Source organism: Exophiala oligosperma, assembly GCF_000835515.1.
Source record: "Exophiala oligosperma strain CBS 72588 unplaced genomic scaffold supercont1.3, whole genome shotgun sequence".
In the NCBI taxonomy this organism is placed as follows: Eukaryota; Fungi; Ascomycota; class Eurotiomycetes; order Chaetothyriales; family Herpotrichiellaceae; genus Exophiala; species Exophiala oligosperma.
In genome coordinates this window covers 1709845-1737801 of record NW_015622820.1, presented here as the reverse complement: position 1 = coordinate 1737801, position 27957 = coordinate 1709845, and the positions used below count along the sequence as shown (strand labels likewise).

The 27957-nt window shown below is 49.8% G+C and overlaps 8 protein-coding genes across 10 annotated transcripts; 2 read left to right on the top strand and 6 right to left on the bottom strand.

Moving 5' to 3' along the window:
• Positions 1–17: 17 nt before the first annotated feature.
• PV06_03430 (uncharacterized protein) lies at positions 18–1321 on the bottom strand. Its single transcript, XM_016404218.1, has 2 exons — positions 700–1321; positions 18–641 (listed from the first exon to the last, which is right to left on the bottom strand). Exons 1-2 carry the CDS (start codon positions 907–909, stop codon positions 57–59), a joined length of 795 nt encoding a protein of 264 aa, XP_016265223.1. The 5' UTR covers positions 910–1321; the 3' UTR covers positions 18–56.
• A 6417-nt stretch (positions 1322–7738) lies between these two features.
• PV06_03429 (uncharacterized protein) lies at positions 7739–8990 on the bottom strand (the record flags this gene model as incomplete). The annotated part of the gene is made up of 2 exons (XM_016404217.1): positions 7739–8825; positions 8888–8990. 2 exons carry the CDS (start codon positions 8988–8990, stop codon positions 7909–7911), a joined length of 1020 nt encoding a protein of 339 aa, XP_016265222.1. The 3' UTR covers positions 7739–7908.
• A 230-nt stretch (positions 8991–9220) lies between these two features.
• PV06_03428 (uncharacterized protein) lies at positions 9221–11635 on the top strand. Its single transcript, XM_016404216.1, has 2 exons — positions 9221–11128; positions 11192–11635. Exons 1-2 carry the CDS (start codon positions 9438–9440, stop codon positions 11556–11558), a joined length of 2058 nt encoding a protein of 685 aa, XP_016265221.1. The 5' UTR covers positions 9221–9437; the 3' UTR covers positions 11559–11635.
• A 236-nt stretch (positions 11636–11871) lies between these two features.
• On the top strand, positions 11872–12893 carry PV06_03427 (uncharacterized protein). Its single transcript, XM_016404215.1, has one exon. It carries the CDS (start codon positions 11949–11951, stop codon positions 12843–12845), a length of 897 nt encoding a protein of 298 aa, XP_016265220.1. The 5' UTR covers positions 11872–11948; the 3' UTR covers positions 12846–12893.
• Positions 12894–12953: 60 nt separating this feature from the next.
• Positions 12954–16281, bottom strand: PV06_03426 (the record flags this gene model as incomplete). 3 transcript variants are annotated; one of them, XM_016404212.1, is made up of 6 exons in its annotated part: positions 12954–15024; positions 15074–15134; positions 15201–15400; positions 15475–15550; positions 15657–16021; positions 16093–16243. In XM_016404212.1, 6 exons carry the CDS (start codon positions 16241–16243, stop codon positions 13601–13603), a joined length of 2277 nt encoding a protein of 758 aa, XP_016265217.1. In that variant the 3' UTR covers positions 12954–13600. The 3 variants fall into 3 exon arrangements, with proteins under 3 accessions (XP_016265217.1, XP_016265219.1, XP_016265218.1); XM_016404214.1 differs by having other exon boundaries at positions 15475–16281; XM_016404213.1 differs by having other exon boundaries at positions 15201–16281.
• A 2380-nt stretch (positions 16282–18661) lies between these two features.
• Positions 18662–20140, bottom strand: PV06_03425 (uncharacterized protein). Its single transcript, XM_016404211.1, has 3 exons — positions 19835–20140; positions 19138–19704; positions 18662–19080 (listed from the first exon to the last, which is right to left on the bottom strand). Exons 1-3 carry the CDS (start codon positions 20016–20018, stop codon positions 18737–18739), a joined length of 1095 nt encoding a protein of 364 aa, XP_016265216.1. The 5' UTR covers positions 20019–20140; the 3' UTR covers positions 18662–18736.
• Positions 20141–20504: 364 nt separating this feature from the next.
• PV06_03424 (uncharacterized protein) lies at positions 20505–23815 on the bottom strand. The gene is made up of 3 exons (XM_016404210.1): positions 23328–23815; positions 22238–23269; positions 20505–22186 (listed from the first exon to the last, which is right to left on the bottom strand). Exons 1-3 carry the CDS (start codon positions 23436–23438, stop codon positions 21017–21019), a joined length of 2313 nt encoding a protein of 770 aa, XP_016265215.1. The 5' UTR covers positions 23439–23815; the 3' UTR covers positions 20505–21016.
• A 910-nt stretch (positions 23816–24725) lies between these two features.
• Positions 24726–27768, bottom strand: PV06_03423 (uncharacterized protein). Its single transcript, XM_016404209.1, has one exon. The coding sequence runs from the start codon at positions 27398–27400 to the stop codon at positions 25262–25264; it is 2139 nt and encodes a 712-aa protein (XP_016265214.1). The 5' UTR covers positions 27401–27768; the 3' UTR covers positions 24726–25261.
• Between the last annotated feature and the right edge of the window lie 189 nt (positions 27769–27957).

Below are 27957 nucleotides of genomic sequence, written 5' to 3'. Positions count from 1 at the left end.
TCTGATAGTAATTGTGATTGTTTTTAACTATTACCTGTGCAGCACTCAATGAGGCGTCACTGTTGTTTGGTTGAGGCAGATTTCTGAGCAGTCTCATCCAACGATTTACCACTGGATGCTGGGCATCTGTCACCTTTGGCTGCAACTTTCTCATGATATAAGCTCCCATCAAGCAACCTCCTGACGTCTTCTTTTCTCAGTATCCCATCCTCAGGCCAGATGAGAACCCAAGCAAACCCCCACTCGAACATTGCAGACACTTGACCAAAGAAATCAAACGCAAGCCTTGACCTCCTCAGTCCATGCCATAGTTCCCATTTAGTCAGTCCTCCTTTACCATCTCGATCGAACTTCTCAAAAAAGTCCTCGAAAGGTTGAGGACGAAACCGCCCTTCTGAGTCGAATGTGCCGGTTCCACTCCCGTGTTTATTCATGTATGCTCTTTTGACGTAGAGCCTGAAGAATGGATCAGGTATAAGGCTCGGTGCAGTGTTGTAGGACTGAACGCTGTGTAAAAATGCCGTGAAAAACAGCGAGGTGATGATCTTCCATTCAAAGGATCGACATACACGGTAGGTATCGCTGGGCCAGATAACCCCATCACCGTCGGGGTCGAAGAACGAGCAGTGTTGCTCGAGAACCTGCAGACAACATGTTAGTCTGTGCCCTTTACTGGGAGCATCAGGCTCGATAACTCACGGTTTGATGCTGATGTTGTTTAGCCCAATCATCTTTCTCTGTCCCGTAAGGTGCGTCTGCGGTCGGGGCGAAAGTGGCCTGCACAAGACCTGAATTCACAAGTTTGGAGTCCGCAGGAGGAGTATGTGCCTTGTATTGCTCGGTGATGGGGGCTTCGGGTATTGAGATCCGATGTTGTGGCCCTGCTGAAATCTCGACATAGGTTGACATGGCTCAAGTTGGACTCGATCTGCTGAGAGAGGCGGGCCGTACGAAGAGAGGGCCATTGTTATAACAGGAGCGTCTTTGTGGCTGCGCATGGTACAGTCCGCACATGGCCGTTATGTAGTGGTGGATCGCACTTAGCGAAGCCCAAGCCTCTTCAGACGACAAGTCTCGAGTGTTGACATCATGGACTTGTGACGCTAGGTTTTGGAGGCAGTTTGGTCCGAATCAATCCATTCAAGACTTGCAGAGTGTTCACTGGCAAATTGGAAGCCGAATCACCTCCAATATGTGAAAGAAGATGGTGTGACATAGTTGCGGGAATGGATTCATGATCTGTGCCACGATATTTGTATCTGTCGACAAAGAGTTCGTACGAATACGAGTACAAGGTAGATGATGGACCAATGATACACCGCGTCTTTCTGTGTTAAGCCTAGTGAGGCTGATGAACAGGAGAGCGGAACGAGCCGCATATCAACAACGACCTCCGCAACTTGTTCAGTCACAGCAATATAAAACCAGACGGCTATCACTTGAATCAATCTTTCTTTCTCATTCAGGTATCCGCTCATGCGTGGACTTTGGTGCCATCTACACATTGCTCTTCTCATGGTTGAATACCGTTGTTCTCTCCCTTGGGAATATGGCTGACCTCTGTCACATCAAACTCAGGAATGTAAAGATTTAGCGCAGCTGGCCGTCGTGTCAAATTTGTTGGATGGAGTCTTTCTCGTGACAGACCCTTTGCAGTGCTCTGTTGAAAACTGCCCTCACTCGGAGCCGAAAACGGTGATAGGAACGGCGACGGTATGTTATTTCGGTTTGGGGGAAAGGGGGGCGAGGTTTTTTTCTTTCTCTTTTTCTCTCCAATCGTTGCCCCTAGAAAATGGTTAACTGAGATCGACAAATCCGACGAAGAGCGAAAGACTCACCCCCTCCCCCCTGCCCAGTGCCTACCGCCATGGTCATTGCTGCGTGGATGTGAAAGGCGACCACCAACAGGTCGATTTGGCCCATAATGACTATGATGGAGCATCAGCCCTGCTTGAGATTGCGATCTCGAGCAGAGCCATCCTAGTCTCATGTGCTACCCGGGCCATGAAGAGATGCTCTTCCCTAGCAGCCCTACAGCCAATGTTAGTCAAACCCATCCTGCACGATGGCAATACTCACTTCTCCTTCCGCACCCACGCGACTCCGATGGCGGTACACTAATACCGCCAAAAAACGAAAGAAAGTCTTGAGTAATCAAATTTTTCATATTGAAGAATCGAATAAAAGAATATTGAATTAAAACATTGTGTTAATCAATTCTGGAGACTGGAGACCGGAAAGGAGAAAAGAAGGGAGACAGACGGGCACTCGCGATATAAGTAGACGACACATTGTGGAAGGAGTGCGTTGCTGCTATTAACCAGGAACAAGATAGAAGCAAGGCAGCCACAGATCAAGTCCAGGCGCCAACCATAGAAGCATTTCGATGGAGCTTTATCGATCAGGTGAATTCAGGCCGCAGTATCAGCGACTATTCAAAATCAAGGTTTAATCGCACACTGGTTGTAAGAGAAAAGCATATCTACCTGAATGGACAGGCGTTATGTGAAACATTTCATGAGATTTTGCGTCCTAGAAAGGCGCCAGTGGTATAAAGGTCGTTAGAGTTGAGGACGTGTAGGATTTGTGAGCATCAGTGGAGAACAACTTTTATTGTGAGAAGGTCCTCAGGAGTCCACAACATATAAAGCTTCACTTCGTTCGCTTCTGCAATACCGTTCACACGCAATCCAGTCCCCTAGCCAGGTCACCTCACACAATACCAGCATCCTCCACAGCCTATTTTGTCTAATTCTTCTCTCGATACTCTACCATCGCTTACGGCAACACAAATCTCTCTCGAAATTCGCCCAAGATGTCCGGTCCAGAGATTTCTTTGCCGCAAATTTCTTTGGTACTCTTGGGCTTTGCGCTGGTCTTGTGGGGGTTATTTTAACCCCCTTTGCTATACTTCTATGGGCGGATCGGGTGTCTTATGAAAAGATCCTCCAACAATTCGACCAACGAGACGACCGATTCTACACGTTTCTCGAAAGGAGAGCAAGGATTGATCGTCAGAGATTGAACGAATCAGGGCTTCAGAAGATGGATTACCCTCAACTCGGGGCCATTCCTGCAGCGGCAGCGAACGAAATCCAGAGAGGAAAGGCGCAAGCAGAGGCTGCACTGTGGCATGTCAACGAGATGGATCATATTCGGGAGGACTGATTGAAGCCGGCAACCATTCCAGGTTGGGTTAATATAATGACACCCACAACAACTTCGATTTAGGACGAATGGAGGTACAGGGATGGCGAGAGAGCTTCGGGAGAGTTTATTAAAGAGTAAATGTATGGGAACATGGTTACGCGCAGCTGATGTTCGTATATTTTGATACAGCAAAAGTCAAGGGAATAGTCGTGATTTTGGAAGCACATCGTTCCTCCTCGATGACCAGTGTTTTAGGATACCTTTAAAACCAGTCGCCCTGCAATTTTCCTTTGATGCATCAAATCAAAGTATTTGTCAACGTCAGCAAGCGTGCCATTGGTCAAGATCGGGTGAACCAGTCCTCTCGCGGTGAAATCAAGAGCTTCTTCGACGTCTTTCAGCGTTCCAGTCACACTCCCAACGATGTTCAAGCGATCAAGAACCATCTGCTTAGGTCTAGCCCCTGCAAGCACCGACTCGTCGTGAGGCAAGCCGACCACAACGACAGTCCCGCCAGGTCGCACGAGCGGTGGTGCTAATGCGTAAGCTTCCTTCGAAGGAGGCAGAACAAGCACTGCATGTGCCCCATATTTGGTGATACGGGGGGAATGTCTTTGCAAAGTTCACGGTCGATGAACTCTTCTGCTCCCAACTGCTTGCAGAGGTCTCTTTTCTGGTCGCTTCTGTCAATCGCAATGACGCGCATACCCTGGCAAAGTCAGTACTTTGATCTGCAAAGATACAAACAGGGGTAGACTCGTAATATCTACCATGACTCGAGCGTATTGCAAGGCGAACTGTCCGAGACCTCCGCCGGCCCCTTGCACTACAAGCCACTGCCCCGACCTGAGACCACTTCGTTTACAGGCTGTATACGCAGTCACTCCCGCACACATGATAGGCCCAGCTTCGGGGTTTTCAGCGGCGTTGCGACACCAAGGTTATTGAGATGCCGTCTTACCTTCTTCATCCTTGATGCCATCGGGGAGTTTCGTTGTGTAGTTACCATCAGTCACAACATACTGCTGAAAGGTTCCTGGAACGGTGACCGCGGATATCTTCTGGTAAGGACAGTGCAGCTCGTCTGTTCCATTGGTACAGAATTCGCAGATTCCGCAGATGCTCCAGACCCATTTGACCCCGGCTCGATCTCCTACCTTCCACTTATGCCGCACGCCATCACCGACAGCCACCACGACACCCGCACCTTCGTGTCCGGCGATGCCTTTGGTTTCGGGTCCCATATCAACACCGACTCCATGCCACCCGTCATGAATGAGTGCATCATCTGAACTGCATATACCGGACCTGTCCTGAAGTTAGACACGACGGGGATGATCTAGGTTTGGTACGGTTCAAACCAGTTAATCTTCACGAGCAGTTCATTAGGTCCAGGAAGGCCTACATCGATCTCCTTCAGTGGGGCCCTGGCATCATTACCGTCGCCAACGCGTACCGCAGCCGTCTGCCGTTTGGGGATTTGAGCTTCTGTCATATTGATGGCTGATGTCGATATATTTACAGAAGGAGAAAAATGCAACATCATCATCCGAGAGGACAACCAAGCTTTATACGCCAACCTCGCCCAAAGCTCGCACATACTCTTAGTGAGGTTAGGTCCTACAAATGCACGACCGAAGACCATCGTATCTCCCCTCCATGTTTCAAACTTTCATAACATCATTCTGCAGCATCAGACCGAGGGGATTTTGGAGGCATCGTCCGATCTGCATGAGACTGGCACAACAATGCTCCTCGATCCCTCACGAGGTTTGCTGATCGAGAGCGACGTCTGGGCAGTGCGCCCTGATTACAAAGCCCTGGCATTGCATTCATCGTTGATAAAGACAGAAGTTTTATCATGAGAAAGTGAATTACCATGTGTGTGGGCCATGAGGGTGTTTGAAGCCAAAGCAAGCAGCTTGGCACATATTGGCCTGATCAATGACAACAATACAGTAATGACTGCATGAAGTATAGTTGCGAAGCACCAAAGTCCAAGTCTCAAACTTTGGCCAGAGTTTCTATCACAAATGTGCAAGCGAAGTGAAGAAGACCTTCGCCTTCTTGTGTTACGGCCAAGAATTGTCTAAGCTGGATTCAGAATATTTTCCTTGCATTCCGATTGCTTCAAAATCGACCCCCCATCACTAGCATGCTCTTTCGCTCTCATGGACCATGCCTTGTCCTGATATCAGCCCATCTTCCCTCGGGTTCACTTTATGTCATCAAAGCATCGGCCAGACCTGAGGTTTGCCCAACCTCATTTGGTGGAGACTGTCGAAATTAGTGTGCATTTCCCGCCACCAAGGTCATGACTAGTGTAGGAACTCCGCCTCTCGAAGCATTTGGCAATTTGTTCTGTAAGTCTGCGGTGGAGAGCTGTTGTCGATACTCGACAAGGAGTTGAGCCCATGTGCTCGGTAACGGTCTCTTTTGTCAGGCTGCTACCAGGGAGAACTTTGTATACCCAAGGGTTTAGACCCGCATTGCAAGTTTGCGCATTCGCAAGCTGCTGATCGTATAACTATACGATATCAATTCGGCACACCGAGGCTTGATTTGTTTCATTCACAAGGCCGTGTCGCCGGCGGCGGCCAATAAACACCCATGTCTGGCCGGAAAGCTAGCGAAGGCACAACGCGACCAACGAGAGGCGACTTCTTGTTCATCGAGCATCGTCCCAAGGCACCCCAAACCAATCGAGTCGTCTTCGTCCAGGTTGCAGACCTTCACGGTAACGAGCTTGCAGCCCACCTCTGGCCTTCGTACGGACCCTTTCAACTCTCTGCCTGTGGATCAGAGTACGGAAGTGATGTTTGTCGCGGACTACTGTACGTATTCAACTCAGATCAGTATTTTGCCTTGTTGATAACTTATCAAGGTTGTTAGTTATTCACGTCTGGGCGCCATTGGCAGTCACCCATTTTGACACCTTTGTTGGGTATGTTGTCAGGCGATTGGGTGTAGTTTTCGTCTAGTCGGATGTGCTGATGATATGGACAAAGCTATAACACGTATCTCAGTCTCTGCTGGCCACTAGCATTACAGGATGACATGTTATTTAGTGCCACACTGGCCTGCACTAGAGCTGCATGGTGCCTCTCGCAGGATCTCTTGCCCGAGAATGACCGTCTTCACTTGCAATACCGCGGCCTGGCCATGTCAAAACTGCGTCTCAGGCTCTCTGATAGCTCACCAATCAATACACAGAGTTTCCTATTCACCGTGGACTACATGCTGAGCGTCTCCTACATGTGGAAGGACGACAAAGCACTCAACATCCATCTGGCGGCATTCAGGAGCCTTGCGCAGGGATACCTCGCTACCAACGAGGCCAACGATGTGATGAGTAGCGTTGTCACGCACCGAATGAAAAGCTGGCAGGCTCTCGACAACTATCGAAAGCAAACCGACCTATTTCGACAAAGGTTGCAGACGCAGTCATCCCACCAAGGCGTACCGCCCCCATACATATGGAAGACCATCCCATTGCGACATCTTGAGACTGTTGCCAAATCATCTCCGGCCTTACGTCAGCTCAGTGACCTCGGCCTGCTCAGCATTGAACTGTTTGACGTACTCGCGTGCCTACGACATATCATAGACAATGCTTCTGAGGGTTTGGAAGGCCACGCTATCGCTTCCATTACTAGGCAGCTGAAAATCGCCTTGTTAGCAGAGCCCGTATCCGACCTCGACATCCAGGTCGGTTATGCCCTCATTAGTCTTTGCTATTATCTTGGTCCAGCGTTTTCGACCAAGACTTCACGTCATGACGGTAATTTACCGTATCCTCAGTCCAATAGTTCTGATGAACACCGCGACCTGGATGATGTAGCACAGGCGTACATCAACAGGAAGCTGACCAGGTGTGTCCATGACTCTCATATCGGACGAAACTGCGCCCTATGGTCGTCAATCCTGCTCGGTAGCATCTTGCTCCAGATTGGGCGTGGTATCGACACCAACAGGCCATTGTCCAGCGGCATGTTATCTGAGCAAGGCTTGAAGAGCAAGGGACACATCATTTTGGCCGCGACTGCTACAAGACTGGCATCCGATACCGGCATCGCCGCACGTTCTCAGCACTCAGCTGAGCCGCGCAAAGGACAACGGCCACCTCCAGAACCAGATTTCGAACAACTCGGACGAGAGCTTGTTGGCACTGCAGGTCTCTGCGATATGTGGCGACGCAGCTGGCGCAACACCTTGAGGAGGCAGCGGGAGTGGAAAGAGCAGGGACAGCTGCGGGTAGGTAACCCGGCAGGCCTGGACGATGACGAAGATAAGAAGATATCGACTGAGATCGAGTATATGGTTTTGATGGAGGCAAGGCAAAGCTTCCCAGTCATTACCCCTCTAGACCATCCAGGCGTTGAGGTGGGAGAGGAACGAGAGATCGTACCATCCTCCGTGGAAAAGCGAGACGTTCACCTTTCGAGTGATTCCTAGCCCCTTATGCAGTCGTCTGTTGACGCCCTGACGATATCGAAGGGCTAAGATTAGGCACATGCCTCAGCCAAAAGGAAAAAGGTGTTGTCACGGGCCAGAATCCGCCGCTGTGATCTGGAATCAATTCCAAGATCGGCCAGCGACATCCCACATGTCCAACATGCACTAGCTTCGGGTCATGATCTTGCGAAAGAAGATGACAATGAATTTCTGGACCGAATGATGGGCATCACTCGTCGATCCCATGGACATTCCACATTCATCTCGCAGATGTGTATTTTCTGCTCTACTTCATCTCTTTTATCATATCCCATGTCCTTGAACTCTCGTCTCGATTTCTTGCAGCCTATCGAGGAGGTCAAATACGGTCGCATCTCCTTGTGTAAGGATTCGTTCAACGCTGGCAATATGACCGTCAAGGCCGATGACTGCCGCCTTTTCGATCTTGCCTTGGTCCGTAATCTTGATGCGACCGACACTGTCGTCCGACCAGAGGATGCGTACTTGTCGAGCGTCAACGCCAACCGCTTCAAACTCTCGGATGCCAAATCTACCGGCTGGTGCGTCAATGTCTAACAAGGAGCTGTCTTCATCACTTTCACGTCCGACTTCTTGGCCACTTGGTCGGTGTTTGTACCTCACGACGGGAATCTCAAGTTTGTCCCTCATCCATTCAATTGCGTCCTGTCTTGACCTCCAAGCCACAAGGTCATGGCGCACTCTCGAAACCAAGCCGTGTAGGTCCTGCTTTCTCTGGTTCCCCTCGGAGCTCAGCAAAGAGTCCTCCGATCCACCATACCCTTCATCTGACAATGGTAGATATTGCTTCTCGTACTCTTCCAGCGGGACGAGTGCGGGAATGGTGTGACGGTGAATGCGAAGTTCCTGGATGGATGGCCCTTCTTCCCCGCCGACTTTGATGCAGAACAGATAATATGGGTTGTCAAAATGGCCATTGCGATCGCATAAATCCATTCGAATGCCCAGCAAGGGGTTTTTCGATTGTACTTCTGGGCTTGGATCATGGAAAGGAAATGAGGTCACGCCGAAGCTCAGATGGTGGAGATTCGATGAGGATTGTTGGAACGCAGACTCAAATTGTGATGGGTTTGAGTTGCTCGATGGGTCACGGCCTGTCTGTGTGGAGACTTGATTCTGTATCTTCGTCGAGGACAGGACGGACGAGGTCAACAGCTTGCGACGTTTGGTGAGCTTCTCGACTGTTAATCTGTTTAGCCAGGTTTCTCCGTAGCAGTTCGTTGTGGGGCCGGGGAGTGCATACTCTCCGCTCGTACTTGGGCAATATCTTCATCGAGAGATGAGCTCAGACTCTCAAAAGATGCAGAATCTATCTCGGGTACAGGAGACGCAGCGACGGCCGCCATGGTGAGTCGGTTTGCCAGATGTTGTGTGTGCTTTTCTTATTACTGTACGCGCTCAACTCGCCAACATTGAATTTATTATCCTCGGCTCGTCATTCAGACGCGTCTGCGATAACGCGTCGCTTATCTCAAGATCACGTGCCAGGGGTTTCACGAGAATCCAGGCTAAATGAAATGCCAGAAGAAGACCATCTGGCATCTGGAGGGGCCACCTTTTCGCATTCTAGATTTCTCGGGATCCAAAGGGGAGGGAATGCCATGGCCACCTCATCATGCGCACTGATTACGAGAAGGAGGACATGCTTATGACTCTCCTTCTCACTTTGTTTGCAGATCGATGACTTCACACGATCTGTGCCTGACTAACAAATAAAAAAATACGTGGTCCACTTGTAAAGGACAGAGAGTCCTTTCTGCTCCAACCACTCAACACGCTCCTTCGCCGCGTGTATGCCTGATTCAATCGCCGAACCTCTTGTACATCCACTTTTTCATGCCCGCTCCATATCGATAGACCAGCATCTTCCCTCTCACCACACTTCTGCCCCATACCAGGAACGAGCAGAGAACGCCCTTGAACTAGTAGACTTTGACGACCAAGAAAAGTCTCGAAATCCACATTTGGCGTCCGAACAAGAGGAGGAAGGAGACGACCAGCATCCCGAGTCTGAAGATTCCGAAAGAGACCACCTCGTCCCCGCAGAAGGCTCCGAGTCACAGATGAAACGCAACAAGGCCAAAAAGAACAAGGACAAACAATCACCTTCGCGGCCGAACCTACGGATAGACACCGACAGTAACGGGTTTGCGAATGGCCACGCAAACGGCACGATGGACAAACATATCGAGATGAGGCGAAAACACGTCTCGAACGATTCGACGCCAAATGCCACGAGGATCATGAGCCGAGAGGATTTTAGCCTCGACAATGAGCCGCTGCCACCTCCGACGCCGCAAACCCCAGGCATGGTCAATACCAGTTTCTCAAACTTGCCAGTGAAAGACAAGCGAAATTTCCTCCTCCTATGCCTTCTCTACTTCCTCCAGGGTATTCCTATGGGCCTCGCGTCCGGGTCCGTCCCTTTTCTCCTCAAGAGCTACCTTTCTTACGGCCAAATCGGCATTTTCTCTTTGGCTATATACCCGTACTCACTGAAACTGTTGTGGAGTCCCATCGTGGATGCCGTATGGAGTCGACGCTTCGGCCGAAGAAAGAGTTGGATTACTCCCATACAAACAATATCTGGATTGTCGATGATCTACCTTGGAGGAAGGATCGACGAGCTTATGAAAAAGGCCGGCGAAAGAGATGGTGCAGGAGTATGGGGTTTCACTGGCTGGTGGTTTCTTTTGGTCTTCCTCTGTGCCACTCAGGACATCGCCGTGGATGGGTGGGCTATTTCGCTTCTGTCGATGCAAAACATCTCGTATGCATCCACGGCGCAGACAGTTGGACTGACGGCAGGCTCCTTCTTGTCCCATACCGTTTTCTTGGCTCTACAAGCACCAGATTTCGCCAACAAATGGTTCAGAACTGTGCCTCAAGATTATGGTTTGTTCACCCTGGGTGGCTACATGGCTTTCTGGGGCTGGGTGTACCTCCTAGTGACACTGGCGATTGCCGTGATGAAGAAAGAGGACAAAACCAACGAGCGTGAAGGTATCATGGAGGTGTATCGCAGCATGATAGCCGTTATGAAATTACCCAACATCATTACCATCGTGATCATTCACTTGGTTGGAAAATTGGGATTTGTGACCAACGATGCGGTCACGAACCTGAAATTACTCGACAAGGGATTCGGCCAAGCAAACATGGCTCTGGTCGTTTTGATTGATTTTCCATTCGAGCTGGGTCTGGGATATTACGCAGGGAAGTGGTCTACCGAGTATACGCCTCTCAAGTTATGGTGCTGGGCATACGTCGCACGACTTCTTGCGGCAGTTTTCGCTCAATTCACCATCATGATCTATCCGACCGGTGTCAATGAGGCTGTTCCCCTCTGGTACATGCTCGTGGTTATTACTGAGCACGTCTATTCGACATTCATGAACACAGTCATGTTTGTCGCCGTGTCTGCGTTTCATGCTCGGATTGCCGATCCTGCAATTGGCGGAACGTACATGACTCTCCTAGCTACGTGAGCTTGCTCTTTTTATTTCTCGTCACACGTCGCATACTTTTACTAATTTATGATTTCTAGTGTTTCCAACCTCGGCGGAACATTTCCCAAATTCTTCATACTCAAATTCGTTGATATGTTTACGAAAGCAACATGTATACCTCCCACTGACGTGGATGCTTTTAGCAAAGCTCATCCGGACGTCACACCGATCACGAGTCAGTTTAGTTGTGCCCTCGAGGCAGAAAAGAATCTGTGTCTGAAGGGTGGTGGGACCTGTCTCATGCAACGAGATGGATATTATATTACGAACATCGTCTTTGTTCTCATTGGTGCTGCCCTCTTTTGGATGTACATAGAGAAGAAAGCGTTGGCGTTGCAGGGTCTACCATTACGAGCATGGCGAGTTCAGACTGATTCATCATCATATCACCGGGTGGCGACTTAGGGGATGTATGTCAACGAAATTGTATTATTGTAGGGCGAAAGATAGACAGCCAAAAGTCATCTTTTTGGAAATTTGAGAGAAATTTATCCGTATCGAAAGACTACATGAATTGTTAGGTAGTACCTTTGGGACGAGTACTCTATGACAATGCCTCATTACTGTTGGTATTCGATTGCCCTCTGCTCGTAAAAGGGGCACGAGCTTTTGGAGGGGCACGTGATATCAGAAATTTACTTCCAGGTCGAAATCGGGAGCCATTCTGCAAATTAAGCAAAGACTTCAAGAACTTTTCTTGTCAAGTAATTTCTACCCGCCACAATTTTGGGCAAAACATATTCTCCTCATGTCAAACCGAAACAAGAAGAGGGAGAAGTAAAAATTTAAAGCACAATGGAACATACAATGTCACGGTCGCCTCAGTCCCATCACACGGCATCATCACCATCACCCGCCGCTTCGACCACAGTGACCACTCCTGACCAATCTTCCGGGGATGATGGTGACATTTGGGACGATACGACATCCGAGCATGGTGACGATCATGGTCGATACGACGGTGATGTTGGTGATGTTTTTGATGGTTCAAGACAAAACCACACCACCACCACCACCGACGACAACAACAACAACAACGACAACGGCGGCGGCGGTGGTATCGAAACCAACCGTCGGCCGCAGCAAAGACAAATTCTGAGTGAGGTACCTCAATTGAGACGTCAACACGTGACCGACGGTTACCGTGAAGGTTTGTCCGTGGGAAAGGCAAACGTCATGCAAAGGGGTTTCGATTCCGGTTACCCTTTTGGGGTCGAGATTGGTTCGAGAGTCGGCAAGGTATTTGGTGTGTTGGAAGGTATATTGGAGGGTTTGGGCCACAACGACAACAACAACAACAAAAAAACTTGGGCTCAAAAGAGGTCGGACAGAAAAGGTGCCGAGGATAAGAGTGAAGGTGAAAGAATAAACCTCCAAACCGAAATCGAAACCGTCGTCAAAGATGATACCGTCATTCGTAATGTATGTCCTCTCGAACCGGAGGGGTCACCATTCATGACGGTTCAAAAATTATACGAAGAAGCAAAAGTCGAATTGAAAATTTCGGAATTGATGAAAAATTTGGATGATTCAATGCTTGACAGGATGGGTCAATTTGACGTCGACGAGGATGACAACAACAACAACAATGCGAGTACGGAAACGAAACCACAGGTCACATCACCACTACCAAAAGAAATCGATCAAGTCATTACAAAATGGGAAGATTTGGTTTTGAAAAGTCTACGGTAGACGCGAGACTCGAGGAAGAAGAAGAAGAAAGAAAGAAAAAAGAAAAAAGAAAAAAGAACAGAACGAATCTACGAGATGAGACCAAACCCCAAAAGAAAGGTTCTGGGCCCCGTTACGAGTACAACAATCGATGAACAAAGGCATCCCCCCTCCCGATGATGCATTTCATGTTTTGACGAACAAAAAAACAACAACGACGACGACCCTACGATTACTCACTCCTCAGATACCCAAATTTACAAGTTTGACTACCCGCCTTCAACTCTGAATGAGAAGAGTTTGGACTTTTTGGGGGGAAACCAAACAACCAACATTTCACGAAAACTGACCACTTACAGAGTAGGCAGCCTACACAAGGCCGTCAGTCGATCCTCTCTCTCTCTCTCTCTCTCCCCCCGTGATATCCTCTCCATGGCTTGTCGGCACCGACTCTGATGGTCCCTTTTTTTTTGGATTGGACTCGTCCTTTCTCGGACAGACTTCTAGACGGTCAACAATGACACGCCCTCCCTCGTCTTATACTTGCCTGACTTGGTAACACCAGGCATTATCAGTCAAGCTTCTCTTCTTCTCACCCTTTAGAGAAACAAGACAGAGTATGAGATAAGACTGTCTCATTACAAAACATTTGGTTTTTTTGATAATGAGAAGAAAAGAACAAAATAATCATTCTGTTCTTGCTTTTCTTTCCCGCCCCGTTTTCGGTGCACTGCTTGATCACTTCACACCCCTATTTGTCCTGGTGTTAGTGCAGTCTATTCCAACCTCGCATACCGTTCTCGTGCCCCTTCCCTCGTCTTTTCGGCAAAATCCTCGTACCGTCCTTTCGTGTTCCGTTCAGCCTCTTCTACCGCATCGCCGACTTTGCCACCTTGAGCACCTAAGCCGACACCGGCAACGTACACGCTCTGCGCGATAGGAGCAGTCATGCCTTCCCCACTAGCCCCCAAACCTTGACCGGCCGTGTATCCCATCTTACTCAACAACGACGCTCCCTTGGATCGAACAACGGGCCGGTCATCACCTCCTTCATCCCCGTCACCCTCGTCTGACGTTTTCACCTTGGAGACTCCCATTCCGACTTGTTCACCCTTTTTGTTGATGACACCGTAGATCTTCCTTCGCTCCTTGGCTCGATCACGGTATTGAGGCGTCGAATCAGTAGTCTCGTCGTTGGTGGCGGCAGCAGCAGAAGAAACATGGTGTTGAATACCGTGCTTCTCTAATTTCGCCGTCGCTTTCTTGACTTTACTCTCGTCCCGGAGATTTTGTCGGTGAAAGTCGCTCAGTCGTTCGTGCTTGTTGACTTCGGCGACGTCGTTGAATTGGCGCATGCAAAGGTAACAGCAATGTCGATTTGGGTCGGCAAAAGATTGAATTGACGGTGCACTGCCGCCGTCCGAGGAGTTCGCTTCGCTGCCGTCTTTTGATGGCTGATCGATGCCATGCAACTCGGCGTGACGATTACTCCAGAATTGTAGATGTGACGGAGCAGGTTTCTTTGCACTACCATCCTCAGCATTGGCTGATGTCTGGGCTTTCCGCTTCTTGGTCTTCTCGGCCTCTTTGGTTTTGGATCCTCCAACATCTTTCGGGACCGATTTTCCTTCAGAACCGACAACGGGCATTGACACGGCCAACTCAGTCACATACGCGGCTTCATCCCAGTACGCCAGTTTCATTGAAGGGTTACCGATTGGGCTGAATGTGAATCGCTCAATCTCTGGTGACGGGTTCAATACCGGCACAAAGACTCCAGCGTGGATATAACTGACGAGAACCTGCTTGGAAGCGATCGTGAATCGGTCAAAGGAATTATACCTCTTTAGTGCAGCCTGTGCATCTTCCATCGAGGCATATTCCGCGAATCCATATCTCCAGCTCTCGTTGCTCCTTCGATCTCGAACAAGCAGAATCCGTCGTAATGTACCTTCTCTGGCGCCAAGATTCGCATCACCAGTGGTCGAAGCGACTTTCGCTACCTTCTTGCCAGGGACTTCATCTTTTTGTGCCGCCGTCGAACTCGGCTTGTTCAGTTTTGACACTCCTTTGACCAGTACTTCTTCGGTGACCGAAGGCTCCAGTCCACGCAGAAGTAAAAATTGTGACGGAGTATTGTCGGTCGACGTATCGTTGTCGCCAACATTTACCGCTTTCACCGGAGCTTCAAAGCCAGGTTCTACAAGATGTAAGTAAAGAACTGCATCACGATGAGGTTTTACACATACCTGGTCTCGACGCTTGACATCTGAAGCACCTGTTCCGCGTTGAGAAGTTGTTGACGTTGCACTTTCCGTCTTGTCAGCCGCGTTCGCGGGGGCAAAAAAAAAACACAACACCAAAAAAGTGCCCTACATTTGGACATATCCAATCCGCATCTTCTGTACGATGGGCCTCTTTCCGCTCACGACCAAAGGTAATTCGGACTTTCGAAGCATCTCCAGTAGACAGTTCGTCATTGCCGTAAAGATAGAGAACGGGATAGTTGCGGTCCATGAACTCTTCCGCGTCCTGAACGGTCGGGAAGCGTAAAAAGCCGAATTGTCTCGATTGTTCTGCGTGTCCGAGTCGGTCAGTAATCACACACTGGGCCCTCCCCCGACCATCTCGGTACATCCGGACAACTCACTCGTCTGTCGATCGCGGATGACCCGCACGTCGTCCAGGTGTTGGACGTGATAGTAATGTTTCAACTCTGAAGAAATCTGTTCCAATAAAAACCCAGATTTTAGCCACAGGTCTCTCCATATAACAAGCAACGGAGTTCATCATCACGGGTCGGGAAATGTGTCAACAAGGATAATCGCGAACATCGTTCTCGGTCAGGTGCCTCGCCAGGCCTTCCATCATGATCTCCTTGCTCGGCTGGCCTCGACTGAGAGCTCTCTCTTCTTCCGGAGGCGTCCTCCGTCGTCGACTGCGACTGCGACTGCTTCGGCTGAGGCTTCGACTGGACCCACCACCATTCTCTTGCGAGTAGGGTCGGTCTCGGTCATAGTATCTTCTTCTACCACGGCGAGGGGAAGGAGATCTGTGACGACGATCGTCGTCTTCGTCATGGTAGTCTCGTCTGTCACGAGGACGGCGGTCGTTGTTGGCGTTGGAGTTGCGATCGGAACTCCGCGTACTGCGACCGCGAATGTGAAACTCGCCTCGGTTGTTTGATCTCGAAATATCTTGTTTGACAAGGAGCCATCAGTATGTTCTCATCTAACACATCTTTCAACCTTGATCTTGTATGGTTTACCATGCGGAGGACTTCGTCTGTGAGGAGAACTGTATCTGCGGTGTGGTGATCTTGATCTTGGTCGATCGTCGTAAAAGTCGTCACTTTGGACTGGCGGATGTCGATACGATTCGTTAGCGGGATAACCCCCGCGAGTACGATATGAAGACATCTTGCCGTGCCTGTCGGTTGCGTGTAAGTGAGTGTTTGTAGTCAAAGGAGCGAGAGTTTCATATACCAAAAGGTGCAGAGAACATCTCGCGGCTAACTTTCCGCAAACAGAAAAGGCAGATGTGCTGCATAATGCCCCCTATTCTTCATATCCATCTACTTGGCTACGAGTACCATTGATCAAGGTGAGGTATCATAACTAATCAATTCGCATACCGAGATAGAGATGACAAGAGCAGTTTCTCTCGCCAGTATGCATGTACTTGCGCTTTGCTTTGGCAGTCCTTCATGTAACCCTCCAAGTTCACTGGCTGTCTCGTTACCATTCCCAGCTTTGGTTGAACAAGCGTCCATCAACCTTCAGCCATTGATGACAAGAAAATCTTGAGCTGCAGGCTAATGACCTCAACCCGTTCGTATGGCATGTACCCAAATCTCAGTCCTCCGAGACCAATCACTTCAATCTGCACCAATTCTTCTGCCGAGAAAGCCCATCAATCTCTTTCCTCCTCTCTCAGCACGGGTAGTTTTCTCAGCCTTTTTCTCGAGCTTTGCAGTTGTGTTTGTCTTGGAACTGAGACTGGCTCTGACCTCTTCGTCGATGGTTGGACCAAACTCAGTAACTGCAGCTGGGGCCGTTTGAGGGAGCGCTTTCCTAAGCACTCCACCACTCGTGAACGGACTCAGAGGACCTTTTCTTCGCTCAATGTCAAAGTCGGCACCGTTGATATTGACTACGAGTTTCTTCTTCAAGCGTTGACGAGTATCTCGCGGGGATTTCGATGGCGATTTCGTCATCTCAGAGCTCGCACTGTCAGAGTCATCTTCTTCCGTCTTCGTTGTCAGTCGAGGTGACTTGGGAGATCGTGGAACCGATGACTGAAGCTCTTCAATACTGTCCTTCGTCTTGATGGACAAGGAGTCATTTGGTGTGGCCACTCGTCCGACACTACCATTGTCCGAATCAGCCATTTGAACCTTTCCTTTGCTTCGGTGTGTTTCAGGGTCTCCATTCTTGATAGGTGATTTGTTTGGCGTCACGTCTGCTGCCGGCTTGCGGAGAGGAGAGATAGGCACTTGCCCCATTTGTCGAGGTGGCGACGCCTCACCTGCATGATCCAGGGTCGCTTCCGAGAAGGCTGTAGATGACGTGCTGCTGGGTACGGTCGAGACACTCCGATGAACAAGTCCATTCGATTCGAGATACTCTGATGTATGTCAGCAACGTATTCATTCTTGCCGCAGAACATGGACTAACCGTATGGTCTACAATAGAACCGAAACGCCGCGTAGGGCATGTCGAGAGGATCAAGGAGTTGATACTTGTAGCGTCGAGGACGGAAACCAGGTTCGAGGAGACCACTGTTTGTCAGACTAAGATTGTCAGCAGAACTCCAATGAGATAGTGTTGAGACAGTCGCACCGCAAGCCCTCTGCACTGGTTGTGTCAATGCTGACTGCCCCAAATCCCTCTGGAAGGTCTCTGAGGCGTTTGCGATGCTCGACACGATAGACGTTGATCTGGATCATGTCATCGTCCAAGTCAGTTCTGTCACGATCACGGTCTTCGAGCCCATCTCCGAAACGAAAGGCCTCTCTTCTGACTAGATTCTCGCCAGTCACGGCATCGTCACCTTCATTGACCAGATTGTACATCATCTTGCCATGGAAGTCATGCTTTCCAGTACAGTCCCACGAGATGACCATTCTTCCGTTGACCAAGAGTTTGAAGAAGTAGGCCGCTCCAGGCGGGTGAGGACCGTCAACGGTGTATTCGAACCAAACTTGACAGCCGGGGTAGATTGGGACGTGGCAAGATGCGGTCGGAAATGCTGAATCACTCGGCTTTTGAGGTTGTTGCTGGTCGACTTGGAATGGATCAGCTGGCTGAGAGGGAGAATTGTATTTGAACTCAGGCAATTTGCGAATGTCGAATTGTGAGATCATGCAAATCTCAATACCCCGAAACTTGACCATGATTGATTTGTTTTTGGTTTTGGTTTTCCCGACTTTTTGGATAGAAGATGAAGAAAAAGATTGAAGGATGTCGAAATGGACAGGTTGGTGTGCCGGTACAGGCTCTTGCTATTGTTGTAGAAATGGATAGGAAAGGGTCGCCACTTCACTGTACTTTCGTCGTATTCACTGAGCTTGGGAAGGAATGAGGTAAAAAGCCACCATTGAGGAGGCGTTATTGAAGTCGGAGGTAAATTTTCTCAATAGGGCTTCTTGTGAATAGATCGAAATCTCAGCCCTTCTGCTATTGAAACCCTTGACCGCCCAAGTCGTAGAGCAGGTGTCGATACGCGTCTTTAATACTGGGCTTTTATGGTCGCTTGTGGAAATTGCAATTCAGGTCATCATAATATCAATTCATTTCATGCCTCCAATAGAAGCAATGTATGAGTGTTTGTCATATCATCGTACCGTCGTTGCCAGCACCAGGCATTAATCAGACTCATCTGCTCCTGTCTATCTCGAGGACAAGATTAGCTCACCATCCCAGCTTTACTTCTTCTGCTCCTTCGCCGTCGTCCACGTCGAATGGAACCTCTTCGAACTGCGGGTCAGCGTACAGCCGGTCGAACCAGTCCAGGATGCTTCTCCAGCTTCTCACTATCGCGTTCTCCTGGTAGTACTCTTCTCCACTCGCGTAGCAGTTGCATCCATAGTCGTTCCGTCCAGACATTGGCATTTCTAGTTTCTCGGGAGCCACGAAATAGGCTCTAGTCCTCAAGGATAAGAACTTTTCGAAGTCGGGAGATGCATCCAGGTCTTTGATCTTGTGCTGCGGAGCCACCAAGGCGATGCCTGTAATTCTCTTCGACCACTTATCCCCTGCACGCGCGTGTTAGCACAGATGTCCGTTTGGTTTCTTCCCCTAAAAGCACTCACAATGGGAGGCAAGATACTCGACAGCCGCACTCCCAGGAAACTCGATACCCACAATGTCAATGCTTGCGTCCTTGTTGACCAAGTTCGACAGTACCTCCTCAAACATAAACTTCACGTGAGCCTCGAAAGTATCGTTTCCGGGCACTCGATTCTGTACCGGGTCAATCTTCATCGCCTCACTCACTGCGGTCGGTCGCGGCAACTGCAGCCACTCGGCGTCACCGACAGCGCGTCCTCCCCCTCTGTACCAAAGCAACTGACATGGATTTGCAATGACAATCCCTGGAGCAGAATGTTCAGGCGAAGGTCTGAGACCGGTCAAAGCTGAAGTTACAAAGTCGACACCTGAACCAACGTTGATTCCTTCCTCCCCTAGGACTCGCCACGAGAAAATGCCCGGCGTCAGACTCCGCTCGCCGAACAAGACTATCACCCGGTCTTTCTTCGCAATGTCCTTGGACACGAGAATCGGAATGTGCTTTTCGTCTTTGGTGGCTCCCAACGGCAATCTCACTGTCTCCAGATCAAGTTTCCCCAGCCGATCTTGAACGATTTTTTGGATAGCAGCTAAACCCCAAAGATCATGTCAGTGAACCGCAGTCATGTGAAGGAGGCCCCTCTTGGCTCTGAAGAACAAAAAGCCAACGTTACAGATGGAAGATCAGTTGTCCATTCATAGATGTAGATTATGACTTACCATTGGAAGCGTCCCTATAGGCGTAATTTATCCTATCGTTCTTGTTGATGCCGAAGAAGTATTTTGCTTCCGGATTCTTGATCATGCGGATCTGATCATGTTCAGTGACGAAGAAACCTAACTTTCCCAAGTCCGGCTCGAACACCGGGTCTGGAGGAAGCGTATTTGGGCGACGGCGGAACATTTTTTCGAAGTCAGGGTCGGGCAATCCCAGTGCTGCTGTTGGTTTCCCGTAAGTGGTGAGGTAGATGGAAGGTTTTTGGTAATTAAAAGCAATGGTGAAACGACGAATTTTATACGAGTGGCTAAGAAAAAAGCGTGTTAGATTCGAAGAGTGAGAGGTGAACAAGGTGACGAGCCAGCCGATGTACAGAAAAGGCTTGCAAAGTTGAATTTACCATGGCCGCAAGCGAGAGCAAGTCCCGCCCAGAATGGATAAGAACGATTGAAACCCAATTGTGAGGTGAAGTGCGCCCAAAAACGCCAAAATCCACCAAGTGAATGATGCAAATAGAAGATGGAATTGAGTGACAAGTGTGCTCGTGAGGATAGTTGAAGGGGTCATGAGAGACACACAGGAAGGTGAAAATAAGTCTACGTACAGACTCCTTGGGGAGGTCTTGGATTTGGGCGGCGTCAAATCTACCCATTGTCCTGCGTTACACAACCACAACGATTTCAACGAGTTTGCAATAGGGATCAATGGAATAGACATAGCAAATAGAAACCACTGTTCACGAATGTGGGATTGTCAGTATTGTACTGTTAGGCCATGATACAATCTCAACAACTAAGGTATTTGGCAATCCAATTCGTGAAGCCCAGACCCTTTGGGCTAGCAAACATTGATTCATAAAGACATTTCTCTCAGAAGCCTGAAATCCAAACCATGCAATGCTGTCGAGCGTGTCCCTCCCATGTACACCTAATATGCGCAAAAGCAAGGCAAACACATCCAATCAGTTTCCCTAATGTTCAAAACGCCGTGATCACAACAAAAGCATAGTTAGCGAGTGCTTGTCACACACGCAACCCCCCAGAAATTCGTAATTGTACACAATTGTGGCTCAGGAGCATGGCCATGGCCATGGAAACTCATCAGCCGTCACCATCCAACCAAAATCAAGGGTATTTCGTACACATTCGACGGTGCATCTGATCCCGAAGGAAGTCTGGATCTCTCTAAGATCCAGCTCGAACACTACTACTGCGTTGTGAAGGGAAACTGCCCCCTGCAATAGGAGCAAATCCCTTTGCAAGGTCGAAGCCACCATCTCCATCGTCATCGTCATCATCATTGTTGTCTCGCACTTCCGTGGTAGTGGAGTTGAATTTCACTGGTGGAACTGCCGAGGTGCTGCGACCAGACCTTGTCTCATTCTCGGCACTCTCGGTCTCTCGTACGGGCACTGCAGGCGTGGCTTCTTTCTTGATACTGGAGCTCGAGCCAGCTGGCATCTGGCTGCTCCTCGCTGGCTTGCTAGGGCTGCCAACGCCCCCATCCATAGGCGGCGGACTAGAACTCATCACCTGTCGATCAAGTCCGTTGGCCCTGGGATCTTCATCCTTGACTGGGGATATGTCTGGCAAAGCCTGGCCTGGAGTGACTGCCATTAGGCCTTTCCAGAATAGACTCGGGCCCGCAGGAGACGACTCAGGCATGAACTTGCTGGGAGCTACCAGTGTACTGGGAGGAGCCAGCCTGGGATTCTGCCTGAGCGGTGCGGGAGTGACAATGCTATGTTGCGAGTGGTGAAATGGGGTGTCAAGATAGGATGACGAAAGAGTCGGGTTAGCAGGCGAATGATGCGACGGTGGTACAGACGACGGTAAAGTGTAAGCAGGTAGACCATTGCCAAGACGAGGCGTTGGGCCTGGGCGATGTGGAAGTGGTGACTCTTCCAACTCCAGATCCGGGAGGGTGTTCTGCGTACCTGTCCTTCGTCTCTGAGGCGTGATGGCTTCCCGAGCATTCGCAGGCGGTGCCAGAGTTGGCCCTGGCGGGAATGGACCTGGAGGACCTGGGGGTCCTGGATTGAACGCAGGAAACTGTAGACCAATATTCGGAGGCGGAGGACCAGGTCGATCACTCCCATCTCGGGCAGAGAATTGGCTGACCATGCTCGTGTCGTAACCTAGATTCTGCCCATTTGGGCCTCTGAAATTGGGATTGACATCTTTACCTGCTGCGGGCGAAGACGGGACAGAGCCTCCACGGCGGGCCTGCTTCTTCCAATATTCCTGACGAAATTCAGGGGCAATCTGCCACTTCATACCCTTCCCTGGCTCATCGGTACGTCTGGGTACTTTTTGAAATGCTTTGTTGAGTGACAAATTATGCCGTATCGAGTTCTGTGGAAGTTAGCAAGAGACCAAGACAACAAATAGTGTGAGGATACTGACCTGCCAACCACTATTTGAGTGGCGATAAAAGGCATACTTTTCGGCAATGAAAGAGTAGATGTTGCTTAGGGTCAGCTTTTCCTCCTCGCTAGAGAAGATGGCCTGGGCGATCATGGTAGCATAACTGAACGGTGGCTTGAGATCCTTAGCACTGTCCCGACTGTAGTCGATTTCCTGGTTGCTCTGCATCAGCATTCCACGGCCATACATAGGCGAGATGGGTGCTTTGCTATCGAAAACACCTCGCTGTTGCTTTCCCGAATCGTTCGAAGGCGGAGTGGTTTCTCGTTTGAAATCTGGCGGAGCCGGGGCGAGTGATGGAAATGCTTGAGATCCATATGAGATGCTGCTATGCCTGGCCGACTCAACTTGGACCTCGAGCTGAGGAACCTCTTCGCCCGCAGCTAATGCTTTGGCTCGATCGATGAAGTATTGGTCGATTTCGGCCTTGTCTCCTGGGGTCACAAACATCATTTGCGTGCCAGCGATTTCTATAATGTCACCAGATCTGATCTGCTTCCGTAACCCTTTCTTGACCAAGACATTGTTGACCCGCACACCATTTCGCCCATTAACCCTGACATGCCAGCCGCCCTTATCGACGGGGTAATCAGCATCGTAGTATATTGAGGCGTGGTGCCGCGACACGATCTTGCTGGGCCCGAGATCGATGTGTACAGGTAGGACTTCTTTCAGATCCGCAATCGGACTCGAAGCGCCACTTACTGTTGGACGTTCATCTGGTGGTCTGCCAAAGTTCACAGACTGTTCGCGCACAAAATACGTCCAATCTCTTCCAGCAATCTTTGCATATGCGGACACTTTTTGTGGGCTGTTGTTTTGTGGCTTGTCGTTGGAATATTCTGCTGCAGCAACAATAGGTTCTTTCGAGACTTGCAGGTAGGAGACAACAGAATCTATGAGGTCGGTCTGCGACAGCTCTTCCGTTTCATCGCCAGAGTCTTGGGCGGGGGAAAGTTCAGGTTCGGGAGATGTGGATTTTCGTCTGGCTACGGCGCGCCCTCCATTACCCTATTTTACAGTCAACGAAACCGGGATTTCTGAAACAAGATGACCAGGAAGGGCCTACCTTGCGTTTCTTTGCCGATGGCCGCGTAGGCGAAGAATCGGGAAGATCAAGTTCAGAAGACTCGAGGATATCTGCCTGCTTGCGACGGGGTTTGCGTTTTGATGGCGGCATCTTGGATCCACGGCGACACGAAAAATGCTTCACAAATTGGAGAGGTAGCGGGGGATTTCAGAGACAGAGGTTGAATGAATGTCGGAGGTTTTGTGAATGAGGGCGAACGCAGATGGTCGTGACCGGTGGTTTGCGACGTCAATGTTTATTTCTGACGCAAGGATTTTCGCGGGAGGGAATCTGCGCGGAATCGTGGGATGGAATGAGGGCGGGACGGAAGGGCGCAGGCGACATGGACATGAATCCCAGCGTTTGTCATTAAAGGTTGGTGGTGAACGAGCAAGGCGCGTGAAGGGGTGACAAGGGACTGCGAATTCTTCCAACAATGATGTTGTTAGATGCTTTGTACGGGAGATGTAGAGGAGTGAGAAGGTAACTTGAATTAATGGTTGACCGTGGTTTGAACGCACCGGGAGCAAAGACTGCAGCAAACTGGATCTTAGTTCGCGTAATTCATTGGATGGTGGAACGCGTTGACCTGATGGTTTGGGCTTAATAAATAGGTACCACAGGTGGTCGGTGCTGCACCTAGTGAGGACGATACGGAGTAAATAGTCTACGGGAGTCCTCTACAGTCTTCAGTGTCTACGTCTACTCTGTACCTAGTCTGCCTGTCTTTTCCGCACTGGAAAAACCCTTTCTGTCACCATCATAAATCTTCGCACTGTCATCGTTTACCTCTGTACCGCTCGCAACCTGAGCCTAAAGAGATGTATCTTCACGGTCAAGAAGAGAAATTTACAGCTTGGACTCTGTTTGTAGGCATACAAAGTATCCTCGACAATAAGCAGTACATTTCATCGGGTATTGTATGGCTACCTCCTGTCTTATGTCCATCCCTTGAATTCAACCGCAAATGTAAACAATGGACATGTCATGGGCAATTATGACACTTGGATCCATGGCCATTCCTCTGTGTGACAGGTGCCTGATTTACATTTGAGCCTCAGTCGGCTGTTTGCGCCTTTAAGACCTTCTTCACTGTCAACCTGTTGCTCCTATTCTCCATGGGCATGGTTACAAATAATTCCTCTGGTATCCGCCTAGATGAATGTAATGCAGGGCGGGTCAGTGGCCTCGTGCGCACCATTTCTCTCGCTCTCGCTTACCGACTGCTACCGATTGGGCGGAATTCCGAGGTAAACAATGATGACGTCGCTGGCTCGCCACACTTGCTAACTGCCCGGATTAAGTCTACTCCGTATCCGTACTCTCAGTCGAGCCCATCGCCATTGGGTACACCTGTTTATGGTATATACCAATCAGTACAAGTCTTCTGGTTTCGTCTATGGCAAATGTCTGCAACTGTGTCGTCAACATGGCCTGCCATTCTTCAACTCGATATAAAGTACAAGTATTAGATATCTACAGTACACATCTCGCCTTTGCCAGACAGACAGCTCGTCGCTGACAGGGACTTGGAACACCCCAAACGTCTCCTGAAGCCACTCCCTGCATTAGCCCCGAGTCTCGCCCCCTGTCTTCTTATCGGCCTTCTGTCAGCCCTGAGTCTGTATGAGACACCAGTACGAGACCCAAACAATAGCAAATCTTGAAGCCACAAATACCATGCAACCGTTGTCCTTGTCTAAGAGTGTCCTGACACCTTGCAAACCCTTCTTTTTGGAATACACATCCCAACTTTGTGCTGTCCGCCAACACCTTGCAATGTAAAATAAACATAGGAGAAAAAGCTCCTTCCATCCAGACCTGTTGAAAACAGTGCGCAGTAGAATGCCTTCCAATCTTTTTATCCTCTCCAATAGTCGTAGCTTCGTAATGCCCTGATCCAACGTGAATCGTACAAACGCCTATTGAGATTTTTAGGCCTCGACCAAGTCAACGCCTTCAATACCATAACCAAAATCGATGATCACCACGCGCCCATCTTGGCTCGTGCAAACGATTTTGCGATAATTACTCTTCGCCGCTAATATCCAACTCGACGTCCATCCATCAAAGTTGATCTTGAGCCCACCATCATCTGCGGATTCCCCATTGTTTGCATCCCACACCTTGATCGAATGGTCGTAACTACCACTGATGATGCGCGAATTGGCCGAGTCGAGATGGAGGGACCTGACCAGGTTTCGGTGACCCTTGAGTTCCCTGATCCTGTTCCCGGTGATCGTGTCGTACTCATAAATGACCTGATCATTTCCGCCCGCAAAGATGGTCCGGCCATTCTCCGAGAACTCGACACAGGCTAGGCCTCGGTCCTTGGATTGAAATTCTTTGATGCAGACCCCATCCTCGAGTCGCCACAGCTTCGACAGACCGTCGCCACTAGCGCTGGCCAGAAGGTTGCCTCTGACTTGAACTGCATTCACCGGGCCACGATGTCCGACCAATGTCTTCAGGAGCCGACCCGAGGATCTGTCCCACACCTTGATCGTGGTATCCTTGGAGCATGTAATGATTCGACTCTTGTCAATGCATACATCAAGAACTCCAGCGTGATGGCCAACGAGCCGGTAAATGGGCTTGTAGTTGTCTTTGATGGACCAAACAATGCAGGAGAAATCTGATGAACCAGTGACCAGAATTTCATCGTCGTATTGTAGACACAATACCGAAGCCTGATGCCACATTGGGATTTCCGATGAGGCGAGGTCTGAAGAGCACACATCTGCCTTGAAGAATGGAAGTACTCCCTTTGGCTCGACCGCGACCGAGGCCAGTTGCTGTCTCTCCCGAGGATTGTTGGGGGGACCAAGCTTGTGAATGCATTGGTACGTATGGGCGTCCCATACCCGAATGGTGTTGTCGCGCGACCCGGTAATGATTTTGTGCTCGTCAAACTGCGCACAATAGACACTGTCTTTGTGTCCATTGAGGTAGATGGCTGCAGCCTCACCGTTGCGCCAGCGCTTATCGATCAGGGTCCGCACTTTGAAAAGCTTTCGGAAGTCTTGGCCTGGCACGCTTTTACCTAGTCCAGCTGCTGGAGGGAAATGGGAGACACCGGTCTGCACCTTACATCCGTACTCTTGGTAGAAGATTCTTCTCCAGACAGCCTGTGATTTGCACAAGTCGTACCATTTCTGAGACACGAGTGAAGCACTGATCAAGGATTCCACGTCGAGGAAGGATAAAATGTTCTCAACAAGCTCTGTCGCCAGGACCGAAGCAGGATCTCGACATGGAACATGTGGGCTGGCTGGAGAAGATCCTCTACGGTCACGACCATCGAGAATGATACCAATTCCACTTTCTGCATCTCCATCGGGTTTACTCGAGCTTTCTCGAGGTTCGTATGGGGGCAGAGGAGGAGTCCTGGAAGCGTGGAAACGTTCGTTCTGGGCAGCTGCGGAAGCCCTTGCCTCAGCTCCACCATAGACGAGGTCAGAGAGGAGTGGCTGCCCTCTGCCCCGTGCGAATGGTGCCTCTGCAGTGACTGGCGGATGGTATGAATTTAGAAGTGGAAGAGATGGGCGGCGTCGCGCACTTGGGTTTCTGAGAAGTCGTCCTCGGGATTTGGGCCTTGCAGATGCGACCTCGGTCAGATCTAACATCTGGTCTGTAGTCTTGACAGATCTCAAGGGTGGTGTCTTGGGCTCTAACCATTCCTCCTTTTGTTTGGGTTGTTTGCTCCTGACAGTGAGCGACATGCGTCGAGTTAACGACCTGAGCTCTGATATTCCATTCTTAAAGGACTGGGTGATGGTTGAGTAGCGTCGCTGATGCATCGGTTCTCGACCTCTAGGCTCGGCAGAAAAGTTCGCAAAGGGATCTGCGAAGGGTGAACTGTGATGGACTCCCCCAACTTCCTCTTGATTTGGGCTGAAGCTGGACCAGTCCAGCATATCATGAGAGGCAGCAGGCATCAGAGCAGATATAGGGCGTCTGGAGAATGAGCGCTGATCGGGCGCATGCTCGAACGCGGTTTTGGGTCGAGATAGAACTAGAAGGGAAGTCCTCCGGCGTGGAGCGATCGAGGAGGGAGCCTCGTTATGTGACATGGTCGCCAGAGTAGGTGTGCCTGGTCGCCTTTTGCCCCCAAAAAAGAAAGTGCCAGCCTTTTCGGCCTATTCAAAACTTGCAAAGTTCAGAATCTTTGAAGGAAGCGATACTTGTGGCGTTGAGCCCGCGCCGGGGAAGGAAAAGCGATCCTAATTGTTGTTGTCGACGCGAAGTGAAGAAAGAAAAGAAGGCGAAAAAGGAGCGACAGCAACTGCGAATCCAGCAGCGACTAGATAGAGAGGATGCGACTATTGGAAAAAGAGTGTAGGGAAAGGGCGACTGCGAGAAAATTCTCGATTTTGGGGATCCGAGCGTTCGTATAAAACTCAGAACGGGAAGAAAAAGAGAGTCCGGAGTTGTTTATGGGCAGTGGGAATGGATAGCGCCGGGGAGACCCAGAGGCCCAGGGATGCCAGGGATATCAATTTTCTGTGGAGGTTTCAGCATTCAACGAACCCTTATTGCCTTCCAGAGGTCCACCGTGTGATTGTTGCATTGTACTCCGTACATACGGAGTACAGTTGTATACTGTACAGATTCTCCATGCGGATAGTAC